At 40.5% G+C, this 19,014-nt stretch overlaps 1 protein-coding gene across 1 annotated transcript; it reads left to right on the plus strand.

Annotated features, from left to right (window-relative positions):
* Window positions 1-2,572: 2,572 nt before the first annotated feature.
* Window positions 2,573-18,640, plus strand: LOC139452775 (galactocerebrosidase-like). The gene is made up of 18 exons (XM_071234387.1): window positions 2,573-2,710; window positions 4,058-4,126; window positions 4,378-4,441; window positions 4,721-4,809; window positions 7,277-7,444; window positions 8,157-8,195; window positions 8,419-8,549; window positions 9,026-9,143; window positions 9,269-9,306; window positions 9,844-9,968; window positions 10,470-10,609; window positions 10,976-11,065; window positions 12,103-12,192; window positions 12,991-13,132; window positions 14,585-14,765; window positions 15,005-15,174; window positions 15,379-15,455; window positions 18,279-18,640. The coding sequence occupies exons 1-18, from the start codon at window positions 2,573-2,575 to the stop codon at window positions 18,480-18,482; spliced, it is 2,073 nt and encodes a 690-aa protein (XP_071090488.1). The 3' UTR covers window positions 18,483-18,640.
* The last annotated feature ends 374 nt before the right edge of the window (window positions 18,641-19,014 follow it).

Here is a 19,014-nt window from a genome sequence, read left to right on the forward strand (position 1 = left end):
TTATATTTTCGTATGATTTACGTTATGTCCTATTGAAAATATCTGAGAAAGGAAGTTGATAAATCAAACATTATGCATGCTATTATGGTATTGTTGCGAGGTTTCGAGTTTCATTAGTATGGATTATGTAAACTATACTGTTCTACTTTTTGCGGCTATTAAATAAATGTCTACTTTAAACGCGGGAATTACGAACTCACGATTTCGCATACAAAATATCTGTACCTGAAATGACAATACAACACTTTTCTTGCTTAAATTCTGGATCTGTTCTGACATTAAACTATGCATACAGATCGAGTCAATGACCTGACAATATTCTACGCCCCCTTCACATAATCTAATCGCAGCCGACATGAAGGGCATCAGCTAGGGCATACTTGAAGATATCACGTACCGTAAATACTCGCATAAAAAATAATGTTGGTTGTAAATATATTTGCTATAGCTTGGTTTTCATTTCTTTGAAAACACAGCCCTTATTTGTACCTGAAACACGAACGATGACAACGTTGAAATGTATTTTGTATATATTTTTTAACATCAAAATAATGTCGAAATATAAAAATTAACTTGCGTTTCGAAAAAGGTCACAGATACATTTAGCGCACATAAGGGGAGTCTTATGTTCGTTGTTTGTTTATTCGTTTGTTGTTTAACGCCGCACTCAGCAATATGCCAGATGTGTGATGGCGGTCAGGAAATAATCGAATTTGGACCATGCAGACAATCCAGTGACTGACGTCATGAGCAATCTATTTATTTCCGATAAATGTATAGGTATCATTTAATAGACCTTGATAAAATCAAATCAGGAATAAACAGTAAAACGGTGCCTCGTAAAGCATCGCCTTTTACAGCAAGCATGCGTTGTCGAACACCTATTCTAAGCCGGATCTTCACGTGTTTAATATACCTGATGATTAACCAGTAATGGCCCAATACAACCGTGCCCGATCTGAGAACAGCAAAAATTGTACAATGTCAAAATCATGGTCATGAGGTGTATGTACGGTCGTTTGTGATATGAGATCATATCACTTTGACCAACTAACTCAGCTAGGATAACATTCGTTTGTTATCAAAGGTCATCACATTACAAAGAAAATGATAACCTAATGTAAATGCGTATACGGCACGTGGGCCTCCACGTTGCATCCCGCTCCCCCTTACGCTTTGTGTGTGGTATGCTTTACAGGTGGAGAAACTACTACTTTATGTGTGTAGGAGCAAGTGTGGAGACTGAAGAGTGCAGCGTATATCTGAAGCAGGGGTTCATTCATATACTACGGACAAACTATATACAGGGAAACTAATGAGAAGAGTGTAGCTATCGTTGATGCATACATTTACAATAACGTGGCGTTGCATCTGAACGCGACATCTAATTACAATGGCATTTCGCTTCATGCACGAACAGCACGTAAAGCACGTGAACACAGGCGCAAAAGTGAGTGCGCCCTTTGGGGAACTCACAATCACTGAAGCAATTGAGCCCAGAACGAGAAAAAGCTTTAAAATGCCTCCAAGACAGTATCTCAATGAACAGACAGATTGTGGGTACAATAAAGGTGGGACGTCAATATCCCATGTTGTCCTGATGTTTTGCCAATTAAAAAGTGTAATTTCTCGACTGTGGTGCTGCAAAATAAACTCGACTTTATTGATTTTATAAACTTTTCTGCTTAGCCATATTTCTGTATTTGACCACGAAGTCCACAACTTGCAAGTGTTACAAGGAAAGTAAGCAACATGTGTCTGTCAGCCACTTGAACATGTCTGATACCGCTACGCTCCATTCCACTATTTCAGAGTGTTCGCATTTTTGAAATGTCAGTTGGACAGTAATGACCATTGGCTACGTCGTCCTTTCAGAAAAATGCAATCTGACCGTAACATAAGATTCGTTCGCGGATGTGGATAATTAAAGTTGATAAAGTCTTAACTTAATGTCAACATGGCTGATAATTTTATTCCAACATTTGAAATGTCGATTGAGCCATAATGACCCTAGGCTACATTGTCCTTTCAGAAACATGCAATTTGACCGTGATCTGAGATCATAATTCATTCGCCGATACTGATAAATAAAGTTGATAAAGTCATGTTAATGTCAATTGATATAATATCATAAAACACATTTTGAACAATAACATTGAAGTAATCAATGTTACTGAAATACCGTATATTTCTATTTGACAGACAGACAGGCAGACAGACTTTATTCACTACTTTATGCCGTAGGCCCATTATAGAAACCAGATGGAAAATAATAGTTAAATCACATGGTGAATAAACGGCTGGAGGAAAATACACTTTATGTCACAGCGATAGGTGATTTGCTTCTTAGTGCTTGACAAAGGAATTTAATCAAACATTTAATAACATGGATATTGCCGGTTGACTGAAGTCTTATTTGACGTGAATATGAAACACGAGCTATATCATTGAGTCTATGATGTAAATTGTCCACAAAGCTCCACTGATAACCCACCATGCATATCTATGTGTGATACTATTAGATAGATATTGTGTCACATGACTGTCACATGACTGTCACATTGTGTTAACAATGTATTTACATGTTTTTGTCGCCTCCTTTTGTTTCGTGATTGGGTCTGGTGACCCTACCCCAGGGAAATACACCATCGACGACACACCCGGGTATGGGCGTGGTTTCGATGGCATCGGAGCTATCAGTGGTGGAGGGGTAAGGGTAGTATAGCGTATTGTTCATCCTCAGACAGGGCCAAATGCGACTCACGATTGTCCCTACACGAGGATTAATATCAGACATTTGGTGTTTGCTGTTACTCACAATACTTTGATAACTATGAGAATGTGAAAAGCTGAGGTTAGGGCCTCAGTAGGATGTTGTACTTGTTGCAATGTAGAATGTACTTGTATCAATGTAGAATGTACTTGTATCAATGTACAATGCGGCGTTATCAGAACAACTTAAGTCGATAGACGTGACAATATCATTATGTCTTAAAATTAATTTGTTGATTTCATGTTTTCCTCCGATCTAATACACAACAACATTTTTATTCAATTCAACAGGAAATGAAACTCAAAGTGGCTATTTCCGGCTTCCCTGTCAAAGTGTTTGTGTAAACAAGATCACGCACAGGTGGCAGGTCACGTGATGATCAACACGTCGTGTAAATGACCACGTGACGACAAATCAACAGTCCCTAAGGGCAGTTGGCGAAACTAAGCGTTTCTTTTCTTACAGTTTCTGAATAAAGATTGTCACTAGTGCCGTTTTCACGCAGCAATGAACAGTTGTTTGTATTGTCCAGATATAACAATTGTGAAGTTATGAGTTATGTTTAGTGATTTATGAAGGACAGTTTGTTAGCATGGAAGGACATATTTCACATATATTTTGATCAAATGCACAGGCACTAAAATCACAACTACAATGTATGTGGAAATAATTGTTGAAAGAAACACCTTTTTCATTTATATATAATGTGCTCAACAAAGTGTTTTGATTTTATTGATACTTTTAATGCGCAACCAGCCCCTGAATCTGATCACTTTCCACTTTGTTCAATCAGGGTTCACTGTAACTATATGCACAAGGCTATAACTAAAGAAGCTGTTCACTCCGACGTTTCTTCAATGCCTTAGGAAAAATATGTCTGACTGTTCCGTGGACCAGTTTATACCCTTACTTAGTAATGACCCTGATTATACTGGACAGCTATCTATGGAATCCTAGAAGGGACATCGTCGCGTTGTCGCCCTTACAGAAACAAGCAAAAAGTGTCAAAATTAACCAAAGAGTGACAATGCGACAACGCGACATATTTTGACCTTAAAAATGTCGCGTTGTCGACCTTTGGTAAAATAATAAATATTATTCAAAGACGCGACAACGCGACAATGTCCCTTCTAGGATTCCCAATGTATTTTGTCCAGTGCATGTTGGAGAAGCTGACATGTTTATGGGTACATTATCTGGAAACAAGAAATCGACTGAGGCTCGGTATGATGCAGAATGCATAACACTGACAAGAAATAAATACACAGAAACCTTTCTGCACAGGCCACCTCCAAGCAGCTGCCCGGCTACATGTTCAAGTACCAGGATGAGATTTTCGACTTCTTGTTCAAGGTACCAAATTAAACAACAAAATTCGAAACGTAAACAAAATCTTCGTTCCAATATTTCTTGTTTGTGACACATAGTCACAAATAGCTTGATGAAGTCCAGTTTGGCGTGTCGTTTCAAGGTACTGGCCTTGGCATGAACTACAAGGGGCAAACCATTCTCACACTATGCCACAACGTGAACCGTTGATATAACATTGTGAAACCATATCGAATTCTGCAGGTAAAGTATGCGACTTTTTGTTGTCTTTCCAGCCAAATTTCGGAGCATCTTTGCAAATATTGAAGGTAGAAATTGGAGGGGATGCTCAGTCTTCAGGTAAGTAAAGAATGAGTGCTGAATGTTATTTAGCGCCCCATTCACACATATTCCATCAATATGTCGCTACCTTTAACGCATCAAATCCTGTCTGAAAAAACAAACCAGTGGCCGAACGCATGAGCACCTATCCACGCCATCATAGTGTGAAGACACGCATTCAGTTGCCACCGAAACTCACCACCCAGTGATAGAAGGAATGTAGATATGTCATTGTACCCCGACCACGTTAAACGCTAGATGGCTCTAGCAGTATATGCTAAAGATGACTGTCCACAGAGGGAACGGAGGCGTCTCACATGCACAACAGCTGGGACGAGAACTACTACAGGGGCTACGAATGGTGGATAATGGAAGAAGCAAAGAAGGTAACACATACCAATTGGAGGAATGAATGAGGAATAGTTGATGCTTTTACTGTTTCAAATGTTACTGTTATAACTGTACCAAGATTCGTCTTGACCCATCTTCTCCAAGGCAAGAGAGTTAACTGACTATCAAAGTCCAGTTTCTACTGACATCTCGGGGAGATGGTCTTGACCATGTTCCTAGGTTTGTTAGCACCATACCCGTGCTCGTGGGTTCCATTGTGGCAAACCTTTTAGACCTGCAGCACTTCGGGTTTTCCCCCACATCCCCCCAAAGCAGCGTTAAACCAAACTCAATTTCTCACTTTAAGGGCCTCCAAGTTTCCCTCCCGCTGAAAGATTTTTTTAAAATGCTGAATTATCCACCGTCCATCTGTATTTGTATGCCGCGTCTTGCACAAAGTATCACGTTTCACAATGATTTGAAAACCACGGTCCTATATATAAATGACAATATGCGTTTTTAAACATGAAAACCTGCGACAGTTGCAACCACACAGAGTGGTATCTCTGTTACTTGTGAAGTTCGGGGTTGGTGCAACCTTTGTCGTTACAGTAGACATAAGTTACGGCGATTCTCTCAGTGATAAGAGAGTTAAAGTGACTTTGTACCACAAAAAGCTTGACTCCATCCAACACATCTTGTTCAAGTTCCCCTTCATAAACCTTTATACCTGGATAATTAAACTTATAAGATCAGGTCTATCAAGTCTAACCATGTAGATCGAAATTGGTGAAGAAATTCTAAATATAGTATCCGGTTCCATGTTGGATGAGACTGCAAGTCAGAAGATACATATACATTGAGGCGAACCTGTGGTTATGTTTCATCACTTGAAATAGGTCCATGGTAAGAATGTTATTTTTAATTTTAATCTGTATGGTGTGGTTTCATTTATTTTTATCGAAATGTGATTTCCTCTTTAGATCTTTTTCCACAATGTGCTTAAATTTCGGTTTTCGGGTTCAGCTTGACGGTTGAAAAAGGTTCTTGATTGCAAAATACCTTAAGACTTTGACGATCTATAGGTCTACCAAATATTTGACAATATGTCTGGTCGACTCTCTTTCCCCAGGGTCACTCTCTTTCCCCAGGGTCACCCCCTCTGAGAAAACCTGCATGGCTTGGGATAGGTAAATCCTGAAATATACATCATTTCGTCTGCCATTATATATATATATATATATATATATATATATATATATATATATATATATATATATATAAAACATATTGTGATGACAAAGTTTTGATTGCGATATAGGTTTGCCAAAATGCTTTTGGGTAAATCGCTCACTGTAATATTGTGGGAGATTGATCATATTTACAGCAAGACATCAGACGCTTAGGCTATTTCCCGTTGGACTGTGTAATATGAAAGGTCGCATAATCCCAATGTACGTATCTAAATAACGAACAATGATTCAAGATAGAAGTAAACACGAGACGTTAAAATAAACGTCGTTGAAAGATTACCCTGCCGGAGCAGCGTGTTGTAATTGTCTAAGGGAGATAATCGTGTTATGATTATGCTAAAAAAATAAGAGTGATGTCCCTTGTATGAGCTCCTTACAGTGTATTTACATAAACTCCCTACATCGTGTGGACTTTTCCGAATTCTATAAGGAAATTCAAGCTCTTCACAGCGACAGCCCATTGATGTACTGAGAATGAGCTTAGAAATTGACTGGTTATCTCCCTTGTTACGTGGTCGAATTACGTCATAATTTAGTTAGGCCCTGTTCAATTAAGCTGGGCCCCGTCTCCAATACCACAATCTAAAGTGATTTTAGAACTGATTCGAACATTTGTTTATGTGTTATGATTTGAAATAGGTCAATGGTAAAAAGGTTTTTTAAATTTTAAAATGTGACTTGACGGTGATGGTTTCTTTTTATTTACACGCACGTGCATTCCTCTTCAGACATTTCCCCACAAATTTCGGGTTTCTGGCCCAGCTTGCTCTCAATAGTCGACCAGGCATATGTTTAAATTTCCGAATATTTGGTATTGATCGTCAAAGCCTGCAATTAGGAACCTTTTATTCCTTTTTTTCTTTTTTCGCCCGCCTCCCCACCCTCCTATGATAGGTACACAGCATTCTTTACATGTGAATTCCCTAGGCATACAGGCCAGGTCTTGTGGGTTGGTTGTAGTAGCTGCGAAGTCGTGTCTTAATAGTGCTCTGCATTTTCTATCCACTGATCACTGAGCTGTGAACAGCAGAGATGATGCTGATGTGGCTGTAAACATTATTCATTCACTTACTGCACTGGACACTACTACATATAGAGCTGCGATTCACGCATAACAAAGTCACAAGCTCCGTCAGAGTACAGATGAAAAACCATCATAGTTCCCAAAATGTACTTTCGTAATAGTTATGAGTCTAAGAACACGAATGAGTCGAGTTTATGGCCCTGGACGCCGTGTATGGAAAGGTTAGCTGTTGTGGTTTGGTTGTAGAGGAACCCGAACATCAAGCTGTACGGTCTCCCCTGGGCGTTCCCCGGCTGGGTGGGTAATGGCTCCGTCCACGACCCCTGGGGGGACCCCCAGCTCACTGTGGACTATGTGGTCAAGTGGATACAGGGAGCCAAGGTCTTCCATCATTTGGATATAGACTATATTGGGGTAAGTACGGGACTTCCAGGTTACAATAGATCGCCAGCAACCTATGCTGTTCGCGAGAGGCGACTACATGTGATCGGAGGGCCAAGATCTGTGGCTTGGTTGATTCTGTCATCGTACGAAGACTTGGGACGTGCTAAACGTCTTATGGTAGCCGTGAGGAGGACAGTTCCAGATTTGACGCATCGGTGACAAAACATATGTCCGATGCATTTCCCTACTTTGCTTTGCCATATGTTGCCGTGTTTTTCAGGTGAACAATTGACTTGCCTATGCGTGTGTTTGTGACGGGTGCCACTGGTAGGGCAGGATACGCTCACCTTCTCGCGAACACCTGGTATCATCACTATTTGATAATTGTTCATACATGTTCATGATACATCGGAGTTGTACACTCTGCTTTTAGCAGAGGTTTTGTTATGAATAGAGACATGGTATTGTCAGTATTATTCATATACTTATGATATCAATCACTGGTTTGCCTCGACCGCGTCGTATAGCTGAAAAAAGCCCTGCTGAACAACGCATGCAACGGAATAATGATTTATGCAGATCCAGTTTGCAGTTGTCAGGTCTCGACATGTCTTGAGGTATTTGCATATTTAACTAGGATAAATGAGAGACCCTTGATATACGAAAATGACGCTAATCAAATTTATAAATATCATGAGATAATGGACAGATGATGATGGTCTGACACTATGCTCTTTTGCAGATATGGAATGAAAGACCCCACAGTGTTCCCTATATAAAGGTGACAAAAAATTAAGTGTATAGTTTGAGGGAAATCATCGAATAATCACCTGTCAAAATGCAGTCAATCTGGATTACAGTCAAAATAATAATTTCCTTGTTTATGGGAAAACAATTTAAATTAAATCTTACACCTTCAAGAATAATACGTGTCAATAGTTGTGTAAAAGGGGAAATTCTTCAGCAGCTCACACTCAGGTTCTACGTTTTCTGTTGACTCCAAGTTACTGAGGCGGACTCTGGACCAAAGAAACCTGACCAGTGTGAGGATAGTCGCCGCGGATGGTTTTTGGGGAGGCATTGTCCAAGACATTCTACAGGACTCGGAGCTCGCAGACGCCGTGGACTCTATTGGGTAAATCGTTGTGCGTCTTATCACCACGGACACTCAGCAACACAATGACGAACCCTAGCGTACCTTGTCGTCTATTCGCTTTACATGAACGTCGGTTCGAATCCCGGTTTGCTCTGATTGTGTTTCTGGATTTGTCAGCACTACCCACACTTTTGGGTTTCACCAGAATGGTAGAAGTTCATGTAAAGAGGTGTATTCCATGGCGATTTTCACCAAAATGAAGCTGACATAATGATATAACTGAAATACTGTTAAAGGCGACGTTAAACCCATCACGCTCACCCATTATAGCGTACCTTGCTCATTTTGTAACCAACAGTGTTTGATGTTCACTGTCTTGAACATATGATGTAGTCTAAGTTTCCAGAGAAAAAGAAATGTAATCCACCTTTTTCTGTTAAAATGTATCATACATACCCGATCCGATTGAACACATGCGGTACTGTACCAGGTCACAATGTTGCCTGTCCCTACAGAACCCACTACCCGGGAACGCTGTCCCCACGCGAAGCCGTCATGACCGGTAAACAACTGTGGGCGTCGGAAGACTACGGAAGCTTCAACGACGAGATTGGAGGAGGATGCTGGGCAAGGGTAAGCTTCATCATTTTCTAATTAAACTTTTCACGGCTTAAGGACGTGAAGTCTCTGTTCATTAATTCACTCAAATTATACAACACATCATATAGGGGAAATAATGAATGTTTTATTTGTTGCAGACTCTCAACATGAACTATGTCAACGGCCTCATGACATCGTGAGCTACTCTTTGATTGAGACGCAAGATGCAACATTTAATATTATATACATGCATGAAGGACAAAGCTCGTTTACCTTTCAAGTTCAAACATTGTTTTGTCTCCCGAATAGTTATAAATGATATGTGTCATTCCCAACACACCCTGCCTGATGCCATGCAGAGATCTCACAGATCGTCGTAACTTCCTTAATTCCATCAAATGTTGCTTTGATCCCAAACCTGCATCTTATGATGAACCAAATGTAAAGCAGATTGTAAGTTACTGTTTGACTATGTGTTTCTCGTAGCCCTCACGGACTTTAGTATGGTCAAGGCCTGTTCCAAGGTCCTTTAGGAATAACGGATATGACGGGCATCGCGTTGGGCTATTATACATGTTTTCGAATTTGAGACACCCATATACCGACTTTTATTGGGCGAAATGTTAAACACTCAGGTTAACCGGTAATTTTGCTTTCAAATTAGCCTGTTACAGTTCCTACTTGTACAAGGCAACACCATGGAATATGATTGTTATAATGTCTGGTCCTCCAGTTCCATTGCGTGGTGTATGGTGACCGGGTTCTACTACCCCCTCCCCTGGTACAGAGACGCCCTGATGACGGCAAACAGGGCCTGGGATAACAGCTACACCGTCAACACTCCCATATGGATCACAGGTACATTGCGCCCTATATAGCAACATCTTCGATATAGCAGGTGCAAGAATAGTAACTGGACTAAGGATACGTGTACAGCATGGCTATGTTCACAAGAAGGATCCTTATAATGTAGAAAATGCATCTAATGAATCTGACTAGACTGGGCTCTAAATGAGCTTCACCATGGGCCGCCATTGACCAGTAATAAGAAACCATCACTATTGGTGAAAAGACCTTCACATGACACAAACAAAGGGCCAATGGCGCTATTTAATGGTCAGTCATAGTCCAGAGCGGGACTATTCTCTGTGTAGGTATACAAGAAATGTACCATATGTTTGTTATTGAACTTAAAGGTTTATAAAATACATCCTTTGTAAAAACATAAACTGTACGTATAAAGCGATGTTTTGCCATCGCACTCCTTCTTTACATGTACACGTAGACATTACAACTACAGGTTGCAGAAAAGTAATACAAGAAAGTTTCAATCAGCTGCATATTGTACACTGTTTACAGCCCACACGACCCAGTTCACGGAGATAGGATGGCACTACCTGGCTCACGGCTCTGGGGTGGGGAATTTCTCCGGGGGAGGGAGTTACGTGTCCCTGGTCAGCCCTGACGGCAAGAACCTCACCATTGTCATAGAAACCATGGTGAGTGGATCATCCTTGTTTTATTTCAACGGGTAGGACAGAAACATCGGCTCTACTTGATGTAATATCATTGATTTATAGAGATTTGCTAAACAGAGGAACATATATGCAACATAGCTGATCATTCATGAACCGTAATTAGTAGATATATGCCAAACACAACCGGCTGACATGTATACTGGGATTCCGGGATTCAAAGAAACATTCCAGTAAATTCTTCTTTTACGTTCCATGTATCTGCTAAACAAAATCGGACATGGAAATAAGAGTGAAATGTATGTGACGTGCCTGTTTACTGTAAGGCAGTGTCAGGTCCTGTCTCTTGGAGTGTGTTTCCTCAGTAGACAAGGGTAGGATTTATTTCAGAGTCACGACCACTCCGTGTGCACCAGGCCGCCCCTGTCTCCATACACAGTCAGCCAGCAGAACGTCACACTCGTCCTCAAAGGAAGCTTCGTAAGTATCTGTAGTTGACACAAGCTGAGTATGCTTGTCACAAGTAGGACAGCGGTAACAGGAGTCTCAGTAGCAGCCTGTACGGCCTAGCAGCCTATATGACTTGTACTAACAACGGTCTGGTATACGCCCATATCGGCCTGCGCCACACAGTGTGAGTACGACCTAGCAGCCTATATGACTTGTACTAACAACGGTCTGGTATACGCCCATATCGGCCTGCGCCACACAGTGTGAGTACGGCCTAGCAGCCTATATGACTTGTACTAACAACGGTCTGGTGTACGCCCATATCGGCCTGCGCCACACAGTGTGAGTACGGCCTAGCAGCCTATATGACTTGTACTAACAACGGCCTGGTATACGCCCATATCGGCCTGCGCCACACAGTGTGAGTACGGGCTGGCTGGAAGTTGGTCAGTTCGGATTTGCCAGGCCAAGACATTCCTGGTCATATAGCACGTTTAATAACAGCATTCATACATTTCGTGAGCGTCTTGAATAAAGTGGCAGGTATGGGTCCTTGTTCTGTCCTATTGTGCCGGGAGAGAGGGTTATAACATTATTTGTTCTGACTTCACATTATGTGTGACGTACATACAATACAGACTTGTTAGATTTAAAAAGCTACCGTAGTGGTAACTCACGAACGTTAACATGAGCTTTGCAGCTCTAAGATCGGAGAAGGAGGCCTGATCTACTATTGACCACTATATATGAAATGTAAACTCTGAACGGAAATCACCCACACTAAACCAAGACACCAACACTGAGAAATACCAAGGACTTGTTCAGTTGTATGACAAGACAAATTATGCTATTCATCAGTACTGTCTTGAAGCAGGACAGTTTCGAGTTACAATCTGGCAATTCTGTTCTTAAAACATGAAGTGTGGTCGCTTAATATAGAACCATTACAAGCGGAGGTCCATTCCTGTTACAAGGGGTCAACTTACAAAGGTTGTTTGACCAAATGTTAGAAATATTTAAAGATAGGTTGTGCTTATATAGCTGATGTATGTCTCTATTTTGTGCAGAGGAATATCACCACGCTGAATGTGTGGCGCACCAGATTCCAGTATGGCGGTAAAGCGTCAACTGTGTTCAGGAAACTCCGTCCCGTTAAGGTGAGCTACGTAAACACAATGAAACATCAGTGGACTGACATATCTCCAGCACACAAGTAGCCTGCCCGTACGTAGATGGTGATAACACAAGGTACACGTCCTATTCAGCAGATGATACGTATGTTAAGCGTGGATACCTATTGCTGTGAGCCTGAAGAAAAGTGTGGGTGATTGAAAATTGCTAAACAACCTCATCAGCAATTTTAAAGCTGTTCGCAGAAAAAGAAGTTTACAATTTGAGTTTAAACATATTGTATTCTCATGAAAAGGATTGGGCACAAGTTATCACAACTTAGAACGCCCTCTCCCATAGATGTACATGTATTCGTATTTACAGTTAATAAATTAAATGACAGAAAGGAAAGAAAAGAAATAGAGAAACGCATGTACATTCACATTATGTACATACAGTTGGAGTATATAAGTAACACCAACAAAAAGCTCATATTTAAATACCTTATGTCCTCAGGTAGTACAGTACTGTTGAAAACAAATGTCTCCTCAATCGGCCACGAAAGTTCGTGTATCGTTCGCCATTGTGGCGACGCTTGTTATCAAACAATCGTCCTCACTACCGATACTTCGTCGCGAACGTTTTGCGTCCTTGTCGCGGTCGAACGTATGTTTTATATGGTACTGTAAAAGCGATTTCGGCATGAATAGCTGTGACTGGTTGGATGTAATAGGAAATGTTTGTACTTTGTCCTTCAAATTGTGTTGATGTTCTGTTGATATTACCTAACTGTATAGACGGGGGAGTTGACAAATCTATGAAACCTGCATGCCGCCATATTGCAGGTGCGAAGGAACCGCGTCAAGCTACAGCTCCTCCCGGACGAGGTGTACACCCTCACCACGATGCCCACAGGCAACAAGGGGTCCTTCCCGTCTGAGCCCACACAGGGAGACTTCCCCTTCATCTACCTGGAAAACTTTGAAGGTAATGATAAAACGCATTACTGTTTGATTGATATATTCAATGATATGAACAGTTAGAGAGCAACACTATTTCTTCAGTCAGTGTAAACAATAACTTCTTTGAAACGTTGGTGAGTTATTAGTAATGCAGTCATGTCCGAATTCTTTCGTTACTTCTCATGCATTTTTGAAATACCGTAAATCAATTTAGGTGTAATTTGCCTTGAGCTGTGTCTTTGCAGAAACTGTGATAATAAAACAAAAAGTAAAATAAGTTAATGGGAAGGAATTTCTGAATTTTCTGTTTATAATGTTATGAAGACAAATACAAATACCATGACATTAATGCAAAACATATCGCATTTCGCGCATTCATTTGAGAAGTGTAAAGCTTACAAACGTTCGTTTCGTTTGATCAAGGAAATATTGTTTTCAACTTGTTTTTCAGTTAAATATAACACAATTTGTTCTAACGTTGGCATAGAACGAGAATGATTGTTCCTGTACGTTTTGTCACAAATGATAAAAAGTGGTACACTCTCCTTCTACATTACATGGACGCCTGTGGGAGATTGATAGGGGTTATAGTACACTCATGGTGTAGGTAAATAAAACTAATATTTGTGTTAGTGTATGGTGTTAGTCTTACTTTGACATTGAAGATTGGCGGCAAAAATATATTTTTCCAAATAAACAGAGCCATCGTTATAAAATAAAAATACACAGTTGTTATCGTATTTTGAACTTAAAATTTCAACCGAGATTTAAGAATTAAACATGAAAAAACATTGGGTGTTCTGAACCAACTCGATCGTTTTACTGGGATATTATATAAGAATGTCATACAGATTCTTTCTGCTGTTGTTCGCAACATGACTTGGGTGGTGAGTATTTTATTTTGGTACAACAATGATAACAAAGAGTATCATTATTTGTTTACATGTGATTGTTCTGTGACAAGAAGAAGACAGTTACAGGACATGCTTACCCTTTTCGCAAACACTCTGGGGACGTTCCTTCTGCTGTTGTTCAGGTCTGAAAAAAGGCAAACGTGTCTGGATAGGTGCCGGTAGCTCACGCTTGTGGAAAGAGGCGAGAGTGAAATGGGGATGGGATGGTCTGACATGGCTGATTGCATGTCATCATACCTTGATGGTGTGGATCGTTGATCATGCCCAATGCGTGGCATAGTCTCTAGTATTTAAGGACCGTCTTGACATAGCTAAAAAATTGCTGACTGCAGCAATTGACAACATTCACTCACTAACGGTACAAAAGTACCAATAAAACAACCAGTGATAAAGAGTTACGTCCTTGTTGTGTTGACATGTATATCTGGATTTCATAAAAGTGAAAAAAATACCTAATTTTCATACCAGAAGACAACGTGAAGACAATAAAAAACTATGACCTTATGAAATTTGAATATTCAGATCCTCGACTGGTTATTAACATGTTTGTTTTCTTTACATAGGCTACTCTCAAAATTCGGAGCCATTTACATTTGCACAACAGATGGGATCTTTCGAGGTTATATACACTGGTGTACCCCATAAAAACGTGTTGCGTCAGATGGTCCTGCAGGAACCGGTGTCGTGGTGTAGTCCCGAGACACAGATACAACACCCACTCAACATTGTCGGGGATTACAACTGGTACGTTGCTAGATGATATCAAGTGGGAAGCATCATTTCAAAGAAAATCATTTCTTTAAGTCAATGATATCTATTCGGTGTGTATCACCCCTGGTGTAATAGGATAATATTATTAATTCAACCTGGGTTTAACCATGTCCGCAAGAACAAGATATACAGCTAAAATTGCTTAGTTGAATTAGACTCACCTGGTAACCAGACCGCATCAGTGGTTTAACTGCAGTATTACTGTATATCAGGACGGACGTCAGTGTGGAGATGGAGATCAAGCTCGGTGACGTGAACGGCAGTAACGGCTACTTCCTGGCTGTGAGGGTGGACAGAGGGGGGTGCAACTCCTCATCCGCCAGGGGCGTTTTTCTTTACATCTACCCCAGCCAGAAACAGTTCGTCCTCTCCGCCGACATAGGCAAGGGCGATTGAAATAAAATCCATTAATAATACAAGAGTGATTGATTACAAAATAAGTGAATCTAATTTTGAAACAATTCTATTTTGCCAGGTACGTATTTCACTTGAAAATGTCACAGTGATAACCACTTGACAAATTCGTCCCTATCTTGATAATACACCAAACAATTTAGTTGCAACAGTAATCCCGCGTGTGTTGTAGGCCAGACCTCGACCATTATGAAAGGCAGCATTGAGACGCCAAATCCCGGCTGGAACAAAGTGTCCCTCAAAGCAGAGGTAAGGAGACATGATTGTTACATAACCACCAAGGGACGTGGAATTGGGCTCTAATAGGACACAACTATCCATTGTCAAACCTACTCCATGCTGCCATGACAGCACCATTACTATACAAGACGCAAGAACTGTCGGAAGAGCCGACTGGGTGAGCAGATGCTGTGACTTGACTGGTTATTGATGTCCTCGTTCTCCAATGACAGGCGAAGATCGTTGTTCATGCTTTCAAAACAGACTCCGAGGTCTTGACTGAGAAGGTAAAGCTGGGAAAGAGGTTAATTGGAAGGAAATTTCCCTCTTTCTCCGGCCTACATTATTAATCAGGACTAGTGGAAGAGGTGTTTATCCACATCATAAACCAAAAGACAAAACTAAAGCATCTTCTTTCAACAATTATTATGTTTCTGACAAGCATTATATAAACCTTAGGAGACGGACATTTTAATATATCTCTTATCATCGCCACTGCACCGTTATGGTTCACTCACTAGGTTACAAACATGATAGTTGTAAGTTCCATGAATGTAACTATGTTGTTGGATTTTACATCATGCCGCACATTTCCTAAAGGTTACGTGTAAAGGATTCAGTCGAGTAGGAATATAGCGTCCCCAAACACGCGGAAAATATATTGTTTAACTTATTATTTTTATAATCCTCAAGGTGTCTACTAAATGAATTGTTTTTTCCAAGGGAAAATATTGTTCCATGATGTTCATTGGTACATCAGAGATGCCAGAAGGTAAAGAGATGGATACTGATACTTTCACTGATAATGAGATTAAGGCAGGAGAAAGTTCGATCTCAGGTTTCAATGATGTCTTTTCAAAGGATAAGTTAGACTTAGGATTTACTTCAGCTGTCAAACACAGGATAACACTAACTGATAAACAGTTATTAGCATGTTGTGTTATTTGCAAGTTCAATAGCCCTTTGTCATAAAAAAGTGTTTCGTGAAGATGCAAGGATGGTCGTCTTAGGATGTGTACAGATGTGACCTAAATAATAGGACACTCAAAGATTTTTACGCTTTTTCCCACATTCAAGAGAAATTAGATTGTTTGGCTGGAAATAGACTTTTCACCAAACTTGATATGAAGTCTGTTTATCAACAAGTGGAAATCACAGAGGAGGACAAAGAAGCCAGTTTTTTAATGTAACCACCTCCCATTTGGTTTGACCAACAGCCCAGTAACATATCAACGGTTGATGGAAGAATGTCCGGATGGTTTACATTTGTCTAATATTCATTGATGACATCGTTAGTCTTCTAATATATTTAAGACTGTAACCTCAAGTTAGCATGTAATGTAATTTCTTCAAAAGGAAAGTCTGCTATGTAGGGCATGCAGTTTCAGAGCATGTGGTTGGACTATTCAGAAAAGTTAGAAAAGTTAGAAATGTTATCTTCATGTCCCAGACCAACTTCTCCATACCCGTGTTTTAGGTTTGCTGGCTACTATCAAGGTTTTGTTGCCAATTTTGCCCAAATTGCCTGACCATTGAATAAATTTCTACCTAATCCCTTATGTAAGAGAAAACGGAAAAGAAAGACTCCAGAGAGAATACAGGAATCGGAAACCACCATTTTGTGCTTTACGAGCAAGATTACTTTTAACACATGTTCTTGGTTTCTGTGAATTTTCACTTCTTTTTGAGTTTATGCAGAATCTAGCCAGAAGGGTTGAGGTGTAGTTTTGACCAAATCCAAGGTGGAGAGAAGCTAGTGATTGGTCATGCAAGTCGTGGGCTTTCAAAATCAGAGCACTACTTGCCGTACGTCTGCTAGATTTCTTATTTTGGATGTGGGCAGTCACTGATAAATACCATGACTATCTTGGTGGACACAAATTTAAAGTTCTGACTAAAACTAACTCCTCAAATATGCTCTTACTAGTGCAAAACTGGTTACAACCTGTGCAGCTCGTCATTTCGCACAAGCAGTGTATAATCGTTTCTTTGTTACTGTTACTTACTGAAACTCATTTTTGCGAATAGCTATCTGACTTTTCCTTCCGGATTCCATAGAAAACAAATAAATTTGCTTTGTATGTAGATAGATATGCGCAAGTCTTCGAGTAAACGACGTTTTCAAGTTTTTCGTGTTTAATTGTAATAAATATTTTAATGATGCAAATAACCCTTTCCACCGCTTTGTCAGGCTGAATGTACATACAAAAATAGTCTTATATGTTTATGTGCCATGTCTTGCTTAAAAGTTATGCTGATTAAACATTTTCAATGAAAATCCAATATGGCCGCCAATGAATGAGTGAGTGAGTGAGTATGCTTTTACGCCACTTTTAGCAATATTCCAGCAATATCACGGCGGGGGACACCAGAAATGGGCTTGGCACATTGTACCCATGTCGGGAATCGAACCTAGGTCTTCGGCGTGACGAGCGAACGCTTTAACCACTAGGCTACCCGACCGCCCCGGCCGCCAATGGACACCATGGGACAATATTTCGCCATTGGAACACCAAAATTGATTTAATAGACACTATGAGGATTACAAAAATGTAATTTAAAAAATATCTATCTTTTGAGTGCATGGGGACCCTATTTTCCTACTAGATAAATTGTGTGTAATGTGTGAGGCAGAGGGACTTTCTGTTGAATATATGTGGGACATATGGAATTTCTATGAAATATCCCTCGGACAGGGGTATATTCTGTAGAAGGTCCCTGCTAAGAGGTTATGAATAACAATTGGATGACGCCACCAGAGGTCTATGCGACACTGGCTTTTCTGGCCATGACACGATCATTCACAGGTCGGTGTGATGTAGATGTTAGTGTAAAAGAAAAGCCTTGTTGCAGGGAAACTATGCCGACGCGACGTTCAACGACGTCAGCCTGATGCATGTGCAGCTGCCCAGTGGTCCAGCTAATGGCTTTGTTGGTCTGGGAACGTCTTCCTGGGGGTTGGCTGACTTCGACAACATGCTGATACAGCCAGCCAACTGGACCAGCACGGCCAGGACACAGGAAGATAGCAGGCTGTACTTTAAGCCTGGACAATAGTGTCGTTGGATGTGGTGGTTATAGGGGCTGTGTTTGACACATTCTGAAATTGCTAACCATTTGATTTGAAACAGACTGGATTGACAGGGAAGATATCAAAGATTGTGCACGGCAAATTGGTGTACTTTAAGATTTATGGTTGGAATGTTTATGTTTTTATTTGTAACGTAGGTATGCCTCACGATATAAAGTGTTTTGTTTAATCCTTATGAACTAATGTTTGTCAATAAAGTCAGTTTCAACAGATGCAAACTTTGAAGTTATTTTTAATGGCAGATAAACTATGATATTGTTGACGCATTGCTTCTGCAGGGCACCATCGTAATGATTGCTCAGTGTATTGACATGTGCCGAGAATGTTCGGCCATCTGAAATGTTAATATGCCGTTTTTAGCCGGTGGTGAAAGGAAACTCGGAAGGCGCGGGAGTCTTGGTTCGCAAGTTAGGTTCGTGGGTCAGATGAAATGTGTTGATGTGTACTAAAAGTTTGATAAGGTCTGTCTGTCTCTAAGCCCCCCCAACCCCCAGATTT

The sequence above is a fragment of the Haliotis cracherodii genome, unplaced genomic scaffold (assembly GCF_022045235.1).
Source record: "Haliotis cracherodii isolate W230 unplaced genomic scaffold, xgHalCrac1.p SCAF_9, whole genome shotgun sequence".
Taxonomy (NCBI): domain Eukaryota; kingdom Metazoa; phylum Mollusca; class Gastropoda; order Lepetellida; family Haliotidae; genus Haliotis; species Haliotis cracherodii.

Excerpts from the sequence above, each read along its gene's own strand:
- LOC139452775 (XM_071234387.1), top strand. The coding sequence starts at position 2,573 with ATGTATTTACATGTTTTTGTCGCCTCCTTTTGTTTCGTGATTGGGTCT. Across the intron at positions 4,442-4,720 it reads AGGGGATGCTCAGTCTTCAG|AGGGAACGGAGGCGTCTCAC; the intron begins GTAAGTAAAGAA and ends GACTGTCCACAG. Across the intron at positions 11,066-12,102 it reads TCGTCCTCAAAGGAAGCTTC|AGGAATATCACCACGCTGAA; the intron begins GTAAGTATCTGT and ends TATTTTGTGCAG.